General features: G+C 34.9%; 2 protein-coding genes across 4 annotated transcripts in view; one reads left to right on the forward strand and one right to left on the reverse strand.

Moving 5' to 3' along the window:
• Positions 1–21373, reverse strand: part of LOC139982309 (uncharacterized) — a 540410-nt gene that overhangs the window by 172709 nt on the left and 346328 nt on the right. The window lies entirely within an intron of this gene.
• Positions 1–21373, forward strand: part of LOC139982303 (uncharacterized) — a 168376-nt gene that overhangs the window by 12082 nt on the left and 134921 nt on the right. For 2 of the 3 annotated variants that reach the window (XM_071995003.1, XM_071995004.1), the window contains exons 2-7: positions 3103–3293; positions 4584–6100; positions 11708–11919; positions 13940–14016; positions 15581–15636; positions 16174–16293. In XM_071995003.1, the coding sequence (XP_071851104.1) occupies positions 3203–3293; positions 4584–6100; positions 11708–11919; positions 13940–14016; positions 15581–15636; positions 16174–16293 (2073 nt within the window). In that variant the 5' untranslated portion in view covers positions 3103–3202. Of the gene's footprint in view, positions 1–3099; positions 3294–4583; positions 6101–11707; positions 11920–13939; positions 14017–15580; positions 15637–16173; positions 16294–21373 lie in introns of all 3 variants that reach the window. The other variant, XM_071995005.1, reaches the window with a different exon arrangement.

Genomic DNA, 21373 nt, shown 5'->3' on the forward strand with positions numbered 1-21373 from the left:
ATATTAGGGATAAGCTAACGTTCGTTTGCGGTTGAAAAAGGTTACCGTGGAAGAGAATTTTAATGATTTATTTCCCACAGATTGGCGGTTTTGTTACTCCGGTTTTTACCCCCAGCTACTATTATTTGCGCCCGTCACTGATTATGAATGTAACCGGAAACGAATCTATAGCAAAATGACCACAATATTATATGTAATCGAAATAGCTAACGTAACAGTGTATTTCACTTATTGAATGATGAATTTCACTTATTGAATGATGAATAACAGGAACATTTAAGCATACGATGAATAAGTAAAATACGAAGTAGAAGATACAGGTATCGATATCTGCTGTAAAGATGTAGTGACTGTTGATCGTTAACACCACGGCCCTGATTAAAGAGCCATTCAAGTTCTCGTTATTGGTGCATGACCCTCAAAATAGGAAATGTTGTTGGGTTCATCACAAATCTCATATCTGAGTCAACAACATGTCGTCACTAACAATGATCACAATTTAGAAGTTATAAACATAACTTTCTTGTGAATTTAGTAACTAAAATGGCCATTAAAAAGTACTTGGATGAAACAGTACTCGTAGTTGGTTCTCGGATTATAATATGCTGTTCTTAGACACTGATACCCGGTACTCACATAAGAACAGTACTTCAACCTCGAACTCTCAGAAGTACTTGTTACTCGGACTATATCACTGCATTCCACAAACATTCATTCCCTACATTGAAAAGTTAATGCTTTCAATCGATATTTAATACAAAAGTAATAACATTACAATATCAAAATAGGTAACACATGCTACTTTATATCTTATTCATTTTTTAGACATGTTTTCTTTATACGCTGCATTATTTTTGAGTTTGTTGAATTTTCTCTCAAATGTTGACATGGTACATCAATATAAACAGTTAATCATGATATTTTTTGGGGTGAAGCACAGTACATCTGGAATTGTCAATATTCCGCTTTTCAAAATATATATCAACTGATTATTCATTGCGATATAACCTTTTTTAAGCATTTATATACGCTTTATGTTAAAGACTCAAACTTCAAATAGCTAGTATCTTTCGCTGCTTCACAAATTGCATATTTAAATAATACAGATCCGTCTTTTACTTTGTTAGCTAATCGTATTAAATTTGAACGTGCATTTAGACATGCAGTGACTTGTTAGTTTAGTCGCAAATTATTAAAAACAATCTTCAAGATCTCTTTATCTCCATGATAAAAATATGAAGAGTAAATACTATATCCACCAGACGCCCGAAAGTACATATGAACTTTTCTGATTCCAATTTTATCATACCATATAGTTGGTAGTTGTTTCGCAAATGCTGTAACTCTTTCAATCGTTTGGATGATGTGTTATATCTATAATTTATTTGAACTGTAATGTCGGCCTTTTTTGTTTTTCCTAATAGCCCTCACTTTGACTGCAGTCCTGTTTTTATTCATAATTATGTTCCCAAAACAATAACAATGTCAGTTTTGTTATGTTTGCTTTTTAATTGTTTTATGATTGCCAGCTAAACTCGATGGTTCTCACTTGATACAAATTTTAAACAGACCATGGATTGATCCCTGATTAAACACCTAAAGTGAACAACCAACTTCTGCAATAAACATGGTACGCTGTAGTTTACGTTAAGAACCATGGGTACATGGACCACTGCCCATATATAACAGGGGTGCCAGGCACGAAAATAAAACATTCGAATGATAAGGTTTACGGAAAGATAATTATATACACTCTAATTATCGAAAATATATGATCGAATATATATCCTTGTTAAAGTCATATGATGGATGAAGGAATGTTATCATGATAAAAATATACAACATATGTAATTCCACGGCAACACTTGTATTATATACTACATCACCTTTTACTAAAGAAAGAGCGCATATGCAACTAGACCAGTATCCACATGGTTTATGGGGTAAGCCTCTTCCTCGGTTCTACTTCTGCAAAACAAAAAGGAAAGTAGCTATCAGTTAACCATTGTGTGTATATAACTGTGAATGTTAATTGAAGATATGGTGGTAATGTAAAGTATTGTACACTTGCATCAAGTACACCTTAACTAACGATACATGATATAACTCATAGAATGCCCTGATTTATAGCCTGGATGTGCAACAAATGCACAACAGCTGATCAATCCCCAGGATATTCCCTCTCGTTTTTAAATCTTTGATCCACCGTGTTTCAAATCCCTATTACTTTCCTTTAATCACCTGTGTGTAATGAACTGCATTAAGCTGTCATTCTACGATTAACCGTGAATGCTAATTGAGGATCTGGTGGTAATGTAAAGTAATGTACATTTGCATCAAGTACATCTTAACTAATAATATATGGTATAATTGGTGGTATATATATATGAAAACAATGCACATCAGTCGCACCTTACATAATGATACATGATATAATTAAATAACGTCGCTATATGGATGGTAAGGTCTTGTGTAAACTATTCAACTTTTTTCTCATCAAAGTTTACAAAACACGCTGCTGCTTACACACCTTTTGTTAGCATTGGCACAACATAAAACTGTGGTAAGGAATTTTGGCGATACAAATTGGATTAAGAATTACAACTTTAGATTACTCAAAATCACTTGTCAACAGTATCAGTATATTCTACAGGGCCATTAATAAAATCATACCCAGTAAGTCAAATGTTACATCACATTTTCCTATTTGTCATTCTGTTATATATCCAGAGAGCGTGTATTTGAATATATGCCAATCACGATAGAACATGGACATTTAGCAGGTATTAAAACAATAATGACTACACCAGGGTCCTGATTTACTCGTTTCCTATAAACGCCAGGGTATTTTAATAGCCATTGCATAAAATGGCCAGTCAAACACCCAAAATACAACCACTTCTCATCTTGAGACAGAAGAGAACGAATTATTTAATGAATTTCCTTGGTTTCATTAACAAATTTTGTTTTTGGAAAGGCTACAGTTAATTCCTAAAGCCAAACAGTATTTTATATACACGGCGTACAAAAGTTAAAATTCGTAAGCAATTCATGTTGATTCTAGTTGGTTGTTACAGTCTGTTTACTCTTCGTGTACTTTAGCACAGACCATCGAAGAGGACAAGAAAATCGACAATGAATGCCGCAACATTAATCTGAACAGCAAATTGACAGTCATTGGTCTTGTTTAAAGTCTCTTGAAATGCCAGGTAAAAAGAAAGCCGTTCGGAGAAAGAAACAGCCCACTCACAAAGGAACGGCGTCAGCATCACTGTCAGCACTCACATTAGCAGGTATGTGTCACATTCACTATAGTATTATTTTCTTTATCATGCGCATTATACAACGGAGGAAAAACAACATGGATAGAAAAGTGCAACTAAAAAAACGCCCCTTTCTATAGTACAAATATAACTACCGTCACTGCTGTTCTTAAATCTGACACGAATTCAATGTGACTTTAAGGACACAGACCCGAACATCATCATTGGTGTATATGCCAGGTATAACCCAACTAAATAGTTCAATTTGTAAGATATCCCAATTAAAAATTTGTGTTTGGGAGCTGTCACTTTAAAAATGTGTAATATCAATGCCACTAGGATCTGAATCCGTTTACTTCTCTATAAAAAAACAAAAAAAAAACAATAATGTTGAGTTATCTTTAAAATGGATTCAATGTTTCTTGATAATTGCTCTTGACAGCTGTCTCTATCACATAGAATAATGGTAATGTCTTGGGTTGAATCTCATTAAGCGAATATGAACTGCTTTAATGGGGTAAGATTTTGTCTTGAATGGTCGGAGTTGTAGATATCACGAAGGGACAGAAACATCGGAACATATAAAAAAAAGACGAAATGACTAATTTGTTACCGAAATTAGTGACTAATAATATTTGTGACTTACCTGGTACTGACATGTTATGAGGTCCAAACAAACACAAAACGTTTTAACATTTTTAAAAGAGCCTCTAAAATATGTTTGAATAACGTTAAATGTGGTGTTATAAAAACGTCGCCATAACGTTTTTATGAGATATTAATGTTATATTAATATTATATTAATGTTTTAACGAAAACAATGTTTCGAAATAATAGCCTTACGTTTTCGTGATATATTTATTACACCACAAATAACGTTATCATAACAAAAGACGAAACGTTTTAATAACGTTTTAAATAAAGTTTGTGTTGTGTTTGCTGGGGTGTTAGGGAAACAAATAACGTCTAGTATAGTACACGACATATCTCACACAGGAATCTAAATAGTGTATAAACAATCAGATATCAGCACTGAGCGACATGACGATATGACTAGTTCACTGTCCTGACAGTATAAATTTTCCTATTAGAGTGACTCTAGTAGTGACTACAAATTAGGAAAGTGTTCAATGAAATATTGAAATTGTATAAATTCTAGGTGCGCGATAAGTATAGTAAACAATTCTGATTTTTGCTGCTGATTTTCATGTATACATACAAAAAACAGAAACATATACTAAAAATTCCTTTATACATTTCTCAGCATCACGTTTAAATGCTTGTTTTGACTAAATTAATGTTTCCATACTTTCTTACCAGAAAAGAAGTGCATACTTATAGATTCTCTGAAGACTGCTTACAAGAAGCAGTATGACGCAGTACAGCCAATTCCCTACATAAAGGACAGACTCTTTTGTGTAGATAAGGTTTTTGTTGAGGGAGGTATTGAACACGTCCTAGTAACTCAGTCCGAGAACTCACAGAAAGAACGTTTGAGCTCGTATAAAAACATTTTTACTGATTCAAGTTCAAAATCATATACTAGGCGTATCGTGAAGGGTGAAGCTGGATATGGTAAGTCAACTCTGACCCTCCAGCTAGCGTATGACTGGTGTAATGGTGTCAAGGATTCTCCTGTCTCTGCAGCGGATGTCTTAATTCTTCTGAAACTTAGACAGTTGGGTAATGTGAGATCAATCTATAAAGCTATCAAAGTTATATTATTGCCGAGTGAGTTCCACTTGAATTCAAAAGACATTAAAGATATTCTGCAACGATGCAAAACAGTTAAAATAATTCTGGACGGCTTTGACGAATATCCAAATAGAGAAAAAAGTAATCGAAATGATATCTGGCGCATCATTAAATCCAAATTGTTTGAAACATTTGATGTAACTTTGACAACTAGGTTTATACCATCACATTTCGAAAGATCATCACCGAAACGACTAAAATTAATTGGGTTTGACGAAGCAGCGCGTGACCAATATATTCGCAAGGCTATAACAGGTGAAAATAACGAAAATGCTGTTGATAAAATCAAGCGAGGATTTCAAGAAAACCCAATCCTTGATGACATTTGTCAAGTACCTCTGTTCTTCGTTTCGTTTGCTCACATGACTCATGAACGACATGACTTTCGGAAATTTAAGTCTGTAACAGACTTTTTCATGTACATGTTCAAATGTTTCCATAGTCACACAAGAAACAAGTCAAATGACGAAAATGTCGTAAGCTATTATGTCGAATATGAAAATAATCACGTTGAACTGGACAAAGTAGCATTTGAGGGTTTAAACAGTGAAAATCAGCAGATTACATGGAATAAAAAACAGCTCTGTAAGAGACTTAGTAAACAGTTTTATGATCTGTATATCCGTGTGGGTATTTTAGTAGAGGAGGAGATACTTGAAGATTCAAACAGAGAAGCTTCTAGCGGGGACATCAAGACCAATACTGAAGTAAGATTCTACCATAAAATATTCTGTGAATGGTATGCGTCGTTTAGGTTGGCAATTGTCACTGCAAATGCAAAAAATGCGTTTGACCTAGAACAGATTCTAGGTAATATGGATCCATTTGACCTCCAGTATGTCTTTCGATTCGCATGTGGATTAAGCAGTTCAGCTGCGAGTAAAATCATCGAACATATGAAAAAGAAAAAGGATTGTGATAAGTTTGCAATCCTCTGCATCTTGGAACAAAATGGAGACATCGAGGAGATCAGGAAAACTGTGACAGAGCTCTGTTCTCAAAGAGTTATCATCAAAAATGATGACAGCAAGTTACTACAGAGGTCTACCGTACAGCTGCTACAGATAGCATCAAGTCATGACGTAAGTATTATCGAGGATACACATTCGTTACTATTATATGATTTATTTTTTTTCTTTAATTCTTTACGAACTTCCTTATATACCCCATTTCTATGATACCAGCTACAATCTAACTACAAACACCACCATAATAAAGTAGTAATGATTTCCCTGATGCATAAAACCATTGCAATATAATATAGTATAAATATAAATAAAATGTTATAATGATTTGTAATATATTATATAGATTGTTTAACATTCGTCACTTTTGTCACTTTTTAGCAAATAACAGTACAATTTACGGTTCATGTATGTTATATAATGCAATCAATTCATTGATAATCCATTTGCCTGCCTTAAGATATCTATGCAAGGTTGTTTTTTTTCTTCTCCGTAATTGTGTAATTAACTCGCACTTTGTTATATTCTCCAAGAAAACAAACAGAAAAACCATACTGATATTATGCCTCGTAAATTGATAGGACCTAATTACACAGTTAGAGTCAACCTTTATTCGTCTAACAGAAAAGAGTCATTCGTCTAATTTACATAAACACTGCTTCATCATCATTCGTTACTGCTCTTTGTCAATTTAAAAACTCCCTCTGTATTTGACATCTATAGCTATCGGGTTTATGTGTTTATATTTACACCAGTACACGACTTTATTCCAATTCTCTTAATCATATATTATTTTGATTGTCATAGTACTATGTGATCTTATTATGTATTCGTTCCCGCTCAACACTGTCTATGTACCCTCAAAATAGGCTTATGCCCTCTCAGCACAACAAACACTATATACGTACTGCAGGATACAACTCTGCAGCTCTCATATCAAATGTCGAAAACTTTGGTAAAGACTGCTTAAAACTAACTCTTCGTATAATCAAAGGCTGCTTATTTTTCTCTCTTTCTGTTTCTTATTGGTATTGTCTCCTTTGTCCAACCGAGTTTTGTTTTGTGTTCCTACTCATTCTAATTTTTATATTGAACATACTAAATGTATAAGAAAGTGAACCTCGGTATTCTCCCGTGAACGAAGTAATTTTGTTTTACGGAAGTACTATGCTTAGTCGTTCGTGTTACGTAGCTCGCTTGTCATTTAAGGAGGGCGGTATACAAACACGTAATAACATTCTTTCTAAAATAATGATTGAGGAACATAACTGTTTAAGTAGACTTTCCTGGTATGGTAAGTCACACGTTACTCCGATGCAACAAATTTCCTCTTCCTTCCATGGATTCAAAAAGCATGCATGGGTGGGTTGGGGTGGGGTAGGGATGCACAACATTCACGGTTCAGTAGGATTTGTAGCTAACCGAACTACATAAAAATGTCCCGACAACTATTGATGCACTAAAGCGGACAATTATTCATTGAAGTTTCTGTAATCATATTTAAAAAATAAGTGAAGCAGTTTACATAACAGAAATGGCACTCTCAAAAACAGGGCATTTAAATGTCCAATTAGAAATAAAGGTATTATTTCATTAATGCCATGAAACTAACGTAAAAAGATCACAATGTTCAGGGTTTTTGCTCTGTGCAATTGCAACCATGGTTAGACTGACCTCTTTCTGTTACCTGACTCTGTAAACTAATAAATGACATATAAACCAAGGGTATAAATAGATGGAAACGAACAGTAATATACACTATCTAGTTTATAATATTTAACATTTTCCGGTCAATCTCTAAGACCAGTTTTAGGAGTGTGCCCCCACTAAATATCGACTGTTCATCGATCCAAAAACTGTTGTTTATGTTTAAATTGATCGAATCGGCTACACAGTATTTTGCTTCATCTCTAGTAGACGTTTCTTCCTGTCAGCAGCATTCGTAGCGTTTCTCAATGATTACCTTAATTCAATATTACATTATTCATAAATATTTTTTTTTTCTCAATAGGTTTACTAGGGCGAGTTACTGTAACTAGCTGTTCACCGCTCAGTAGAGTATTTACAGCTTATATATAACACATGTTTAATTGAAGCATTAACACTACTACAACAATGTAAGGCAGATGTTGGTATGTCAGCCATTCAGCATGCCGCGTCAATGCATGCGACCATTACAATATAACGGTGTTTTCAATGTTTTGAGAACAGAGCTTTTATTTGGACATACGCAGTTAGGATATGTCAAGCCTATACGTTTATCTCCGCTTTATGATATAATCCAACTAAAATAATTTTGCTTTCAAGGTTAGTTTAATTAAAGTTCTGCACATTTTGTAGACCAATTCTTGATAGTTAGGCCTAGATCTAGTCGGAAGTACTCGTAACATGTCTGGTTAATTCTGCCAAGATATGTTATGACTTTATCAATGGCCGTAAAACATGGCTGTATGCTAATTTTAATGGCGTGTGTTAAATAATATAACTGTTTAGAATAGTTATTACTTCGACACTAATCCGTACGTATTGAGACCGAGTTACATTTCAGTTGACCCTTATCCAATTAGACATTCCAAGAGCCGAGTTAGTCCTGGAACTTGTAGTAATAATGCATTTGGTCGTGAGGTCACATTGAGAGTGGTAGTAGAACATGGATTGGGATCATGTCGCTCACTTTTAGCAAAGAGATTTACTTCAGCAGTAATGATACTGTAACCTTTGCAGCTGCACAATATGCTACTACTTTAGAAGAATGAGCCTACAACAAACATTTTGGAGAGAAAGTCATCTGCATGGCATTTCTTTTACAGTTATAAAAAACAAAATATTATAATATAAACTAGCGTCTGACTAGAGTTTACGTGGCGGTAGCTTGTAAGCGGTTCATACGGGCGTGTGTCGGTTGTATTTACTCTGCATGTCTCGGGACGAAACTATCATTCTTGCGTTGACTGTATGAAAGGTTGAGACAGGATTTACCACGCTAATGTTAATGTGATTATCGATTAGTTCTGAGTAGGGAACGATTTCATCATTTTTACAACTATTATGTAATATCAACACAATATTATCTCTTACGATTTTCTCATGCAAGACGGTTACAGATGAGTGTAGGCTCGTACTGTACACCCAGAAAGATATAAAGAGAATTAAAGCAAACGACTGTTTACATGTTATAAACCGTTCATGTCAGCAGTAAGGTGTAGCAAATGGGTTATATTATCAGGTATAGATATCTCCCAGCCGTGGCAGTTATTGTTTGTTTGTTATGTGAAGTTCATTCGGGGCAGAGGGAGAGTGGTGGGGTTGGGGGGGGGGTGTGGGTAATGCTGTAACGCTATGTATACTAGGCCTTGCTGAACTACTGCTCTAGAGTATACACAACAAAGACACGACATTGCATATATACAACTTTATAGGCGTTGAATGTGTTGCTCAGTCCATTGTATGAAATCGCGTCACGTTGCGTAAGCGGTATACACCTGCATGTGTCGGTCGTGTTTACTCCGTATGTGTCGGGAGGGAAAGTCTGTTGTAACAGCTACTGTATGTAGGTTGAGGCGTTATCAACCGCGTTCATACTCATGAAATGATCGGTGAGTGTACAGACGTGAAAATATATGATTTATGTTCATGATTTTCTAATTTATTTCTTAGCATTTTATTTTTCAAGACTGGTACGAATAAGTTTGTGTTTGTAGACCAAGCTATAAAGAAAATATTAAAGCAACTGATGTAATTAACTTGCTACACATCATTGATAGTTTGATACCAGTTGTTCGTTAAAGCGAATGTTTATTATATTACTACTTTTATTGTTATCACCCAGCCGGTACATGTGTTGTTTTGTCGAGTCTGTTAGGGCATAGAGGGGGGGGGGGGGCTAGTTGCACAACGAATAACAGTTCCTTAACCTAAATATTGCAAGGTATAGGCAAGTGTGAGGATTCGCAGGAATAAATAGACAGGAGAGAGTATTGATTTCTACCACCGCTTGTTCTGGTGGCCAGTGAGAATTTTATTTCTTCTCTCATATAGCATGTTTGAAATAATTCTAAATGACTACATAAACAAAAAAGGACGGTGCAGCACCTTCAGGTGGTTTTCCTGAAGATAATAAAAAGAGAAACAAAACGTAAAAATAAAGTCACTTAAATTGTGTACCAGACTAACCCTACTCTCTGTGACCCAATAAGGCTGGTTTCTACGCTGTCTGAATAACTAAAATGACAAGGGTAGAACTGGGAGCACCACTAGACTTAACACATAATAGTAATAATGAGATTGTGACATTTAAATCTTGGCACGTCTGCCTTACAAACTCTCTGTCCATTTCTGGGCAGGGCACTATTAAAGCAATAACACAACTAATCAAGTCAATTACATATCAACCAGTTCCCCGTACACAGAACGTGTAAGTTATAACAGAATTCATCGTTTAAAAACTAATTGTGGTTACTACAGCAGCAAGAGGCATTTTGTCCAAAACCAATATCAACAGAGGTGAATTTAATCTCAATCCGTGCTGGTTAACACATAAAGTGGTGAATAAAGACAGAAAATACCTTAATGAATAATTAGATAATGTTATACAAGCTCACTTGGGTGGCTTGCCTATATATTACGTACACATATATTGAACGATAACTTGGGCGCAGCCATCTTGTTTGTTATGAGAGGGCACTCTATCGGAATACAATACGAAAATACTTTATTCACACTTATCAATTCACCGAAAGCACGCTTAGCCTAGACAACGAAACATATGAATCACACGATTCCTTCGAATACAACAATAACAAGACATATGAATCTATAATTTTATATTTTAAGAGTACAAAACTAAACTACGCTCTAGAAAATACTCAAAATTAACTTGAATACCATCCTGATGCATTCTCGAAAACAATAAACCTAGGCCTACCACACGATATCACGATGAGCTAACCAACGCTGTACAAACTAAAACACGAATTGTGAGTCACAAACTCACTTATACTTCCCTATCTTAACAAGAGTCAAAGCTTTAATTTAATATACAAATAATTACCTCCATTACGTCTTAAAAAGCGACATCTTCGGCAATAAACTCTACATTTCTAAAGAGCGTTAATTTGTCTGGTGTTCGTGGTAATGAAATGCGTAATAAGTACAGCAACGAACGCCGAAAGAGACAGATGTGCAACCAACACATGGCTCCCTTTGCTATGCACTAAATATATAATATTACTACATTTATTGTTATCACCCAGCCGGTACATGTGTTGTTCTGTCGAGTCTGTTTGGCCTAGAAGGGGGGGGGGATGTGTTGCAGGACGGATAATAGTTGCTTTGCCTAAATGACTTAAGTCGAGATCTGCAATGGTATAAATTGATACTTGAGGCTATTACTATATGTGTTTATGGGCAAAGCAGATCTTGTTCAGTCTAAATCATATTTGACTTTCCTACGTACTCGCGGTATCTACGCATCGGTAGTGAGTTGAATATGTTCTTTTTCATTTCTTGTCTTTTTATTTATTAATTTATCAATTTGTATTTTTTTTTTCAAATATGAATGTTTAATTTCCATTCGGAAGGGACCGGGGACATTAGTACTTCTTTTCTTTTATTATTTATAAAGGTAATACCCTGTTAATAACGGTATATATGTTCAATAATAGTTACTGTCCATGAGGTCATGCAACTAACCTACAGTTGATTGTTTTATCCGTCTCTCTTCAGATACCAATATCTGACCTACAGCTGCAGTGGTCCTTCAGTAAGGTTGACAACAATACCATTATCCTCCGGTCTGGTATTGCTATACCAAGCCTCTCATCACTGGAGAAGTTATTGGTGAATGCAGATACTGACTACCAACCAGAACTCACCGAGGAAGACATTGTAGGATTATTGAACTATGTACTGCCGTCTAAGAAATTCAGGACACTTTGGTAAGGAACTTACAAGATAACATGAATATAATGAGAGGAAAGTCTGGGAAAATTACAAAAGATTTATGAAAATTATTCAATAATTGAATCCAGTAATGAAAGGAACCGACAAAAGGTAATTGACAACAAATAATATCAAAATGCAATCAAAGACAGACAGGTTGATTGGGCCGGGTAAATTGGATTTTAAAGGTCATCTGAATGCAAAATGTTAGATCATATAGCTTAAGAGGAATATGAAATAACTGTAAGAAAATTGCTAGCAATCATTGCCATCCTATGTCGTTATAATTCAAGTTTGGACCATAAAACAGGAAATATTGGAATTATTTTTCATATCCATAGCCTATGTTGACATGTGTATAATGCATAATGTGTACCTTCTAATTAAGAATTACACACACATATATATATATATATATATATATATATATATATATATATATATATATATATATATATATATATATATATATATATATATATATATATATATATATATATATATATATATATATATATATATATATATATATATATATATATATATATATATATATATTGCACATTGAAATTAACTTGGCGATAGACCAAGATATTTTACATCAGATACAAATGTAAAGATTGTTTTCTCTCGGCCTCATATTTTTTTGTAAGCATTTTTTTCTTCTTCATATAGCTGAATTCGGTTACGATAGGTAACTACACCTAAAATGTCTATTTGACAACGTTGACCTCACCGTTAAATACATTTTACTGTCATATAGGACAACAAGAAAACGTATTGTGTTTAATAATTTTCTTTTTGAGGGTGGGGGAGGAGGAGTATGAATATTGGAAATTAATTCAAATACTTCACGATTTTTCCAAGCGAAATTAAATAAGATGAACAATTAATTTAGGAAAATGTTTTAAAGAAAATAAACTTTGCTGCATTTACTTTAGGCCTATATAAATTAAATTGCATATTTTAATTTTCTGAAAACGCACGGAGGCCGAATATAATCCCATAAACGAATAATGTAATGTAACTATATCCTTGTATAGCACACTACACACGATGCATATGTGCGCTTTACAGACGATCAATCATATACAATACAATATAACATTATCAACTAATACAGTAAATAAATGATCACGAAACTGATAATAAGTACCGGTAACCACAAAAGTCGTTATGTCTACTACTTAAAACATAAGAAAGAATATTAACCAGTAAAAGCTAAGTGTATCTTAAAAACCAACAAATCATGAAACCTAAAATCATAACAACCGATAGAGGCCTGCTCTCTGTTTTATATAATTAAATGAAAGAAAACTATATTGTTAGTTATTGGCTAACATTGTTGTAAAACAGAGGTTTAACAATTGTCAAGGTGACCTTCAGCGGTACATTTGTTTGATGTATTAACAGTAACCAAGAGATGTACGAAGACAGGTACTTTAGCTCTGCAGGTGTTCAACCACGTGACGCATGATAATGTGATTGACAGGTCATACATAAGGATACAATTAACATTGTGAGATGTAAACGACATGAGTGTCGGTAAAGATTATAATAAAAGATGCGTTTTTAGGCGTGATTTGAAGGAGGTGAAGTCTGCTTAATATGCGAATTTCGGAAGGAAGCCCGAAGTTCCTTAGATCATTGGCGGCGAAAGAAACATCTGCGGGCCACAGCGCTTCTTGTTCTTCGTGCTGGATAGAACGAGAGTAATAGGCTTAGGGCGAAGAGTGCGTTTGGGTACTCGAGGTGGGATTAACTCAAGACAGGTAAGAACGTGCCATTCCGTGCAAGCATTTAAATAAAGTAATTATAATTTTTAATTTCATGTGTCGAAATATTCAATAGAACTCTGGTATCTCAATTGTAAATATTTGCATTTTGTTGATACCATATTCTGGGGTATTCTCTGTTTATTATTAGGTTACCTAGCTATAATAAGGTCAGCTGGCTGTTAATATTTGAAGAGAATCACACGATCATTTCATTTGATATTTTTTGTTTATATCACAGGTTTCTTAACTGTACACTACCTGCATCTATCAGACCAGAGAAAATCCCAGAAGAATTAAAAAGAAAGAATGTACAAGGTATGGCTATGTGTGTACAAGGTATAAGTAAGACCCCGGCCACACGTATACAATTGCATCTTCCGACCATCGTTTCTTAACTATAGTCTGACCGTATTAAACTAACTACGGTAGCGGTCACACGTACTCATATGGCTTTGTACTATGTTTTGACGATCTTTATTCGCGGACACATGCATCGGTGAGTTAATTATGCTTTTGCAAAGCTATCATGCGCTGTTGCGTTGGGTCGGTCAAGGGTCAAGGATTTGAACATGCTTCGCGTTTTTTTTTTAGTTGTAAGTAGTAGTTGATGGCGATGGAAGCTCAATTTGCCGTAGCCCTTTCATTGATTCCTATTGATTCCGTCTGTCGCTTGTACCAGCCCTTTAAATTGTTGACTTTGGTCCTAATCTCCGTATGCGTCAGTTCGTATCCCTCTTTTGCCAACATCTCGGCACACTTCCTAAACACCCCTTTATTCCTGGCGGTGCTGTCTACCATACTCTGAATCTTCTCCCCCCCCCAAAAAAAAAATATATATATATATCAATTAGTGTCAGGATTTCTTGTTCCTCCCAGGTTTTACCGCGAGTAGTGGCTGTCATTGTGGGTTGTCTTGTTGAATTGCCCGGAGTGTTGACTGCTTTTTTTTGTGTGGTAGAAACCGTACGCGTGTATGTACAGGGTGCTGTATGCAGTGCAGTGCGGGTTTGTGTTGTTTACATCGTATGTATCTAGGCTCGCGTCGCTATGTCAAAGGATAGAAAACTGTTTTTTTTTTGGCCGAGGTCAATGTTTAGGCTAACAAGAATATTCGGACAACACAATTGCGGTCAGACGCATGGTTCTTCCTGCTAACGATGGTCGGACCATGCTTAATTCGGGGATAACGATGCTAATTATCATCTTTAGTGTACGATGGTCGGACGATCGTCACACAATAGTAGAGAGCGGTCACACACAAACCGTACCATGGTCGGACCATGGTCGGACCATCGTTATATCTGAAAATATGTACGTGTGACCGGGGTCTTACACTACAGTATGCTACAATACAATGTATACTGGTTACAGTACAAACTGTTTATTGTAACAAACACTTGTTATACCACAATGATATTAAGCTACTCTACTGTGCTGTGGCGATCATATATAATTAAGCAGAAGCATCCTTCTAAGGTTAAACAGTTTGAAACAGTAAATACATATTTACTGCAATTCAGCATGTACCGTGATCCTTTCTTTCATTTTGATATTCGTTACTAATTGTTGTGTTTTATTGTAACAATGCTGATACATAATATTTTATTTAGAATATTTGAAACAATACCATGTCGTTAAAATGCAAGATAAGTTTAGCTCATTCATGTGAGGGAATGTTCGGCGAATTTCATAGTGACGGTAGGCCAGTGTGATCCTAAATGAAAATCCTGCAAGTAAAAATGTTTTTTTTTTTTTATATAATATATCTATATTAAAAAAATAGTTAACTTAGGTATAATTTATTGGGATTCTTAAATGCATCGCTTCGGTTAAGTTACTAAATGTACTTGGTTGATTTTATTTTTATTCTGTTTTTCAGTTTTGTTGCCGAGTAATGCCTGTTATCTTGATCTCCAATCCGGTCGATGGAAGAAGGTTGGTTAGACTTTGGTTCTGTTTGAATTAAATTGTCTGGACGGGTTGTGTTTGCGTGTGTTGGTGTGCATGGGGAGAGGGGGGAACGGGCGAAAAGGGGGTATGTGAACCGGGGAGGTAGAAATAAGTAGCATCAAGCTGTTTATTTTATGTATAATCATTCTGGGTTTTTTTTTTGTTCTCTTATGTCTTCCATCGACAGTAACATACTATTAAATATCAATCGTTTATACTTGCACTAATGTGGTCATCATGTCTATATAGGCATGATATTGTTTTGACTTATCTGAATTCAGGAGTTGGTTCCTTACAAAAGTTGTATATGTACTGTACAAGTTATGTAATGTACTGTTTAGTGCGCCCATACGGGTTAAAACCATCGTGCCTCATTTCACATTAGAGGAAGATAATATTTATTATTGTACGTACTATAAAGTGGCACTTGATCATGTAAACGTATTTCATAAACAATTATCATTCTATACCTTATCTGTTATCATATGTTATTGCTAATACAATGTTTATCTTGTTTAATAGGCTGATGACGTTCAAACTGTTACAGAGTTGTGCTCACAAATAGTAGTCATCAGTAGCAAAGACAATGTGTCAGTACAGAGGACAGCCATAGAGCTCCTGCAGAAAGCGTCCAGTCATAATGTAAGTAAACCGTCACTGGGTCACGTGAGTACGGAACTTGTATAGATATAATATTACCAAATATTTCCCCGATGACCTTAGTGTGATGAAGAATACATAATTAAAAACGTTACCTTTGATCATCATTAAAATGTGTTTGTACACAAAGAATACAATCGAGTCTCAACATAGACATTCAACAAACATAAAAATAATAACAATTATTCATTACTATCCCTGTTTCTCCCTCTAATTGTGTATATCACATTTAATGAGTCAATACCACTAATCACTTTCCTCTCAAAACTAAACTATTCACTTCCCTATAACCCTTGGGTAAAACCTAAAAATATATATCACTCCACTCCAACCCCTCCAGTCACGAGGTACAGTTTAAACCTCTAAGTGAATTCGTGGCTTTGGTTAGGTAGAGCTTTAACACAAAGAGATTTTTCTCAATCATTAATTATGATAAAAAAATTACTTGTAAAATCGATAAAATGATACTTTTAAGAAATGAACATCTAGAAATTTACAACACCAAAGACCCATCCCTTAAATTCCCCCTACCCACCGCCGACCTTAAATTAGCACTCAACGTGTACTTACTAAACAGTAACCTTGCATACAGTCCAACCCTGATATCATTACATTTAGCTAACCAACCTACCACTCCCTCGTATTTTACCCTCGTCATGAAAGTTTAACTGTTGAATCTACTACGGTCTGTGAAAACGATGATGAACTGAGATCAAAGAAATATTAATAATTAAAGTTCACTGAAATTAAATCAATAATTTCAAGTGTTTTTCAAACAGAACAAAAGACAAATACAATGTCACCCTACTCTTATACAATAAATATGACTATCTGTAAAATATGTCACACCAGTTGCTGTCATGACTAAATTTCCCTCATCTGCCTTCATGATAATTTTATCTCTTCAAAGTAAATATCGACATCGACATCGCCATGTTTAAAAGGGATATCCAGGCTTCCCCACTGTGTACCATTACATCAGATATGACAGTAACATCTCCTACGGATCTAGATCGTATCGTGGCACTCTATAATACAACTCTCCGAGAACTCATCGACAAACACGCACCTGTTAAGACTAAAGTCATCACGATCAGACCAGTTGTTCCATGGATGAATGATGAAATTAAACAAGGCAAATGTGCCCGCCGCAAAGCCGAGCGTTGTTGGCGAAAGTGTCCTGTGGATGATCCTGTTGATAGAGAGTTTCGAAAACAACAATTCCAACATCACCGTAATTCGGTTAGAGCTCAGCTTATCAGGGCTAAAACTGAGCACTACTCACAAAAGGTAATAGACTGTTCTTCTGATTCGAAAAGACTATTTGAGCTAATGAACTCCCTCCTGAAACCGAATTGTGACATCCAATATCCACCGACTATTTCTTTGGACGAACTATCGAATGATTTCGGGGACTATTTTATGTCCAAAATTGACAAGATCAGAGATGAACTTGATAATGATGATGTCCCTGATATCTGTCGACAGAATATTGCTCATTCCGCTACACCGTCTTTCCATTCATTCTCTGTTTTAAGTGAGGAAGACGTTAGGGCACTTCTCCGCCAGTCTCCGAACAAAAATTGTGTGAACGATCCAATTCCGACGTGGTTGCTCAAGGAATATGCGGAGGTGATTCTACCATTTTTAACTATGGTGATAAACATGTCTCTGCAACATGGCTACTTTCCACCAGTTTGGAAAAAGGCTGTGGTAACGCCAATTTTGAAGAAACCGGGGGCGGAGAATGTTTTCAGCAACTACCGACCTGTGAGTAACCTTCCGTTTCTGTCAAAATTGGTGGAAAGAGCAGTTGTTGGACAGCTTCAACTACATTTATCGAACAACAATTTACTACCTCCTAATCAGTCTGCATACAGGCAGTTTCATAGTACTGAGACCTGACTACTCAAAGTTCAGTCGGATATGCGGCTGGAGTTCGACAGGCAGAAAGTGGTTCTTCTCGTCATGTTAGACCTCAGCTCTGCCTTTGACACCATCGATCATGGGATATTGTTAAAGATTATTGAATCACATCTTGGGGTGTTTTCCACAGCCCTGTGTTGGTTTAAATCATATCTCGAAAGACGCACCCAGCAAGTTATGGTAAATAACAAGCTGTCCAAATCATATCAACTGAGATTTGGCGTTCCACAAGGCTCGTGTTTGGGACCCGTTCTGTTCACGGTTTATGCTGCACCGGTTCTCGAGATCATTGAACGCCATTTACCTAGTGCTCAAGGATATGCCGATGATCACCAACTGTACATTGGATTCAAACCAGACTCTCGTGCTCAGGAGGAATTCGCAGTGACTGCCTTGCAGGAATGTATCTCCGATGTAAGACACTGGATGCTGACCAATAAACTGAAAATCAATGACAGTAAAACTGAATTCATCATATTGGGTGGTAGGCAACAATTAGAAAAAGTTACCATTAGTGATATCACTGTTGGTGATGCACAGATTACACCATGTTCCAAAGTGCGAAATCTAGGTGTTATTTTTGATGAGAAGTTATCTATGGACCAACATGTCTCGAAAGTTTGTAGTGTTGCATATTATCATCTTCATAATATTGCTCGTATTCGTGACTATCTCACTCATGAGGCTGCTTGTTCACTCATTCATGCCTTTATTACTAGCCAAATTGATTACTGTAACAGTCTGATGTATGGTGCTCCCGCTTATTTGATCAATAAATTGCAACGTGTTCAGAATTCTGCTGCTAGACTTGTTCTAGGTCTTAAAAAATCTGATCACATTACACCTGCTCTCATAGACTTACATTGGCTTCCTGTGCAGCTTCGTATTCATTTTAAAGTTCTCTTGATTGTTTTTAACATTCTACATGATATGGCTCCTGAATATCTTGGTGAGTCGATTGAACTGCGTCACAACAGTACCTACCGCCTGAGGTCCAATGATGCTTTTATGTTGAGTACCCCGAGTTACAGGTGCACCACCTTCGGTGGACGTGCATTCCACGTCTATGCACCTAGGTTGTGGAACTCCCTTCCGCTGACACTTCGTTCACAACATAGTCTTACTATTTTTAAGAGAGATTTGAAAGCTCACCTTTTTACTCAGTTTTTAAACAATAGTTCTTAACATCGTTTTAGTTATTAATTGTTAATTATTATATTCATATGTAGTTTTACTATTGTACAGCGTTTTAGAATGTATTTTACAGATTTAACGCTTTATAAATTAATAAATTTGAATTTTGAATTTTGAATAGTAAACAACAACATATATTTGCGAATTGCTTAGATATGCTTAATTAACAAGTGACTATAAAATCGCTTGCAAGTCAACGTTTGTACATTTTTCAGACAAACGCAAATTCTATAGCACTTCACTAAAAAAATAATGTGATCAACTTTGTTTAAATTGAAGAGTAATATACATACACATGGAAAATACTAACAACTGTTTGTATACCATGATACAATGATAGCTCATTTTCAAACATATATAACAATAATTGCTTTCAAATAAAGTACAACTGCTGCTACTATTATTCACCTTTACAATTCTTGACTTATTATGCATTAGTGAAGGTTGTTTGACCTTTGACCCTCTTTTGCATAGGTAAGATTTACTCAATGCTGCAAGACTTGCCATTTCTGCTCAGCAATTCAGCTCGTTAGAAATATTTGTATCTAAAGTTTCTCCTCATATTGACAAGGAATCACTACGGCACGTGACATTCAGCTTAAACAAGATAATGAATAGTGACACCTGATCTCAAAATATGAAAAATAACATAGATAAGAAAATGTTTACCCGATGTTAGTACCACAAACTATAAACCCACCCTACTTCCTTAGAAAAAAAAGAAAAGATTTACAAATATATTTAAACTATACAACAAACATGTACGTATTTTAATACTCTTCAGAAACAAGCAATGATTCTAAACGTGCATGTTAGTGCTAGATATATTAATTAAACAACACAGGAATATCTGATTAAACGAAATTCAGTGAAAGTTAATACATAATAAAGAACAACATATGTTGCTACACAAGGTATACAGTGTCACCCTTGTTCCAAACAAATAATTACATTAAAATAAGTTTCACCTATTGACTGCATCCCTCATTGCTTCAATACCCCGTCCCCCACCCTTTTAGGATAATGCATATAAATATTAAAATGTAAACAACATTAAAAAAGACATTGTTATGATATTCTTCAGCAACAAACAATAAACATATGTTAAGATATTCTTTCATCTCTTCTAAAATCAAACGCAAACTATCCTGAAAAACAAATAATTCCGCTTTTAGTTATGAAATTAATATTTACTTTCAAGTTTTGACATTTATTTATGAACAAAAAACATTACCAAAGGGTTACAACCTTAGCATACCCTGCACATACAGCAATTTCTTTGAGGGAATAGCACCCCTGAAACTTGTCAAGTTTTGACCCCCCCCCCCTAAAAAATTACTGTCATACAAAAACCAACGGTAAACATAAAAAGGATCCGATTGTGAAATTAATATCTCCATAAAACCACATTCAATATAAAAAACAGAACAAAATAAATATATTTCATAATAATACACTAGTTAGAAATAAAATATGTGTTAAAGTTTAAACACTGATAAAGCGATATTATATATATATATATATATATATATATATATATATATATATATATATATATATATATATATATATATATATATATATATATATATATATATATATATATATATATATATATATATATATATATATCTATATATTTATATATATATATATATATATATATATATATATATATATATATATATATATATATATATATATATATATATATATATATATATATATATATATATATATATATATATATATATATATATATATATATATATATATATATATATTGATTTTATTTCTTATTTCCCTTTCTTTAGATTTCAACCTCCTCGTGAAACACAAATTACATTTAATATGTGTAATCGGTCTACATGCTCCCCCACCTCAAAGCACCCCTCCTTACCCCTACCACACCCATCTCTACCCAGTACGACACCCATCGGTC

Source organism: Apostichopus japonicus, chromosome 16 (assembly GCF_037975245.1).
Source record: "Apostichopus japonicus isolate 1M-3 chromosome 16, ASM3797524v1, whole genome shotgun sequence".
NCBI classification, from domain to species: domain Eukaryota; kingdom Metazoa; phylum Echinodermata; class Holothuroidea; order Aspidochirotida; family Stichopodidae; genus Apostichopus; species Apostichopus japonicus.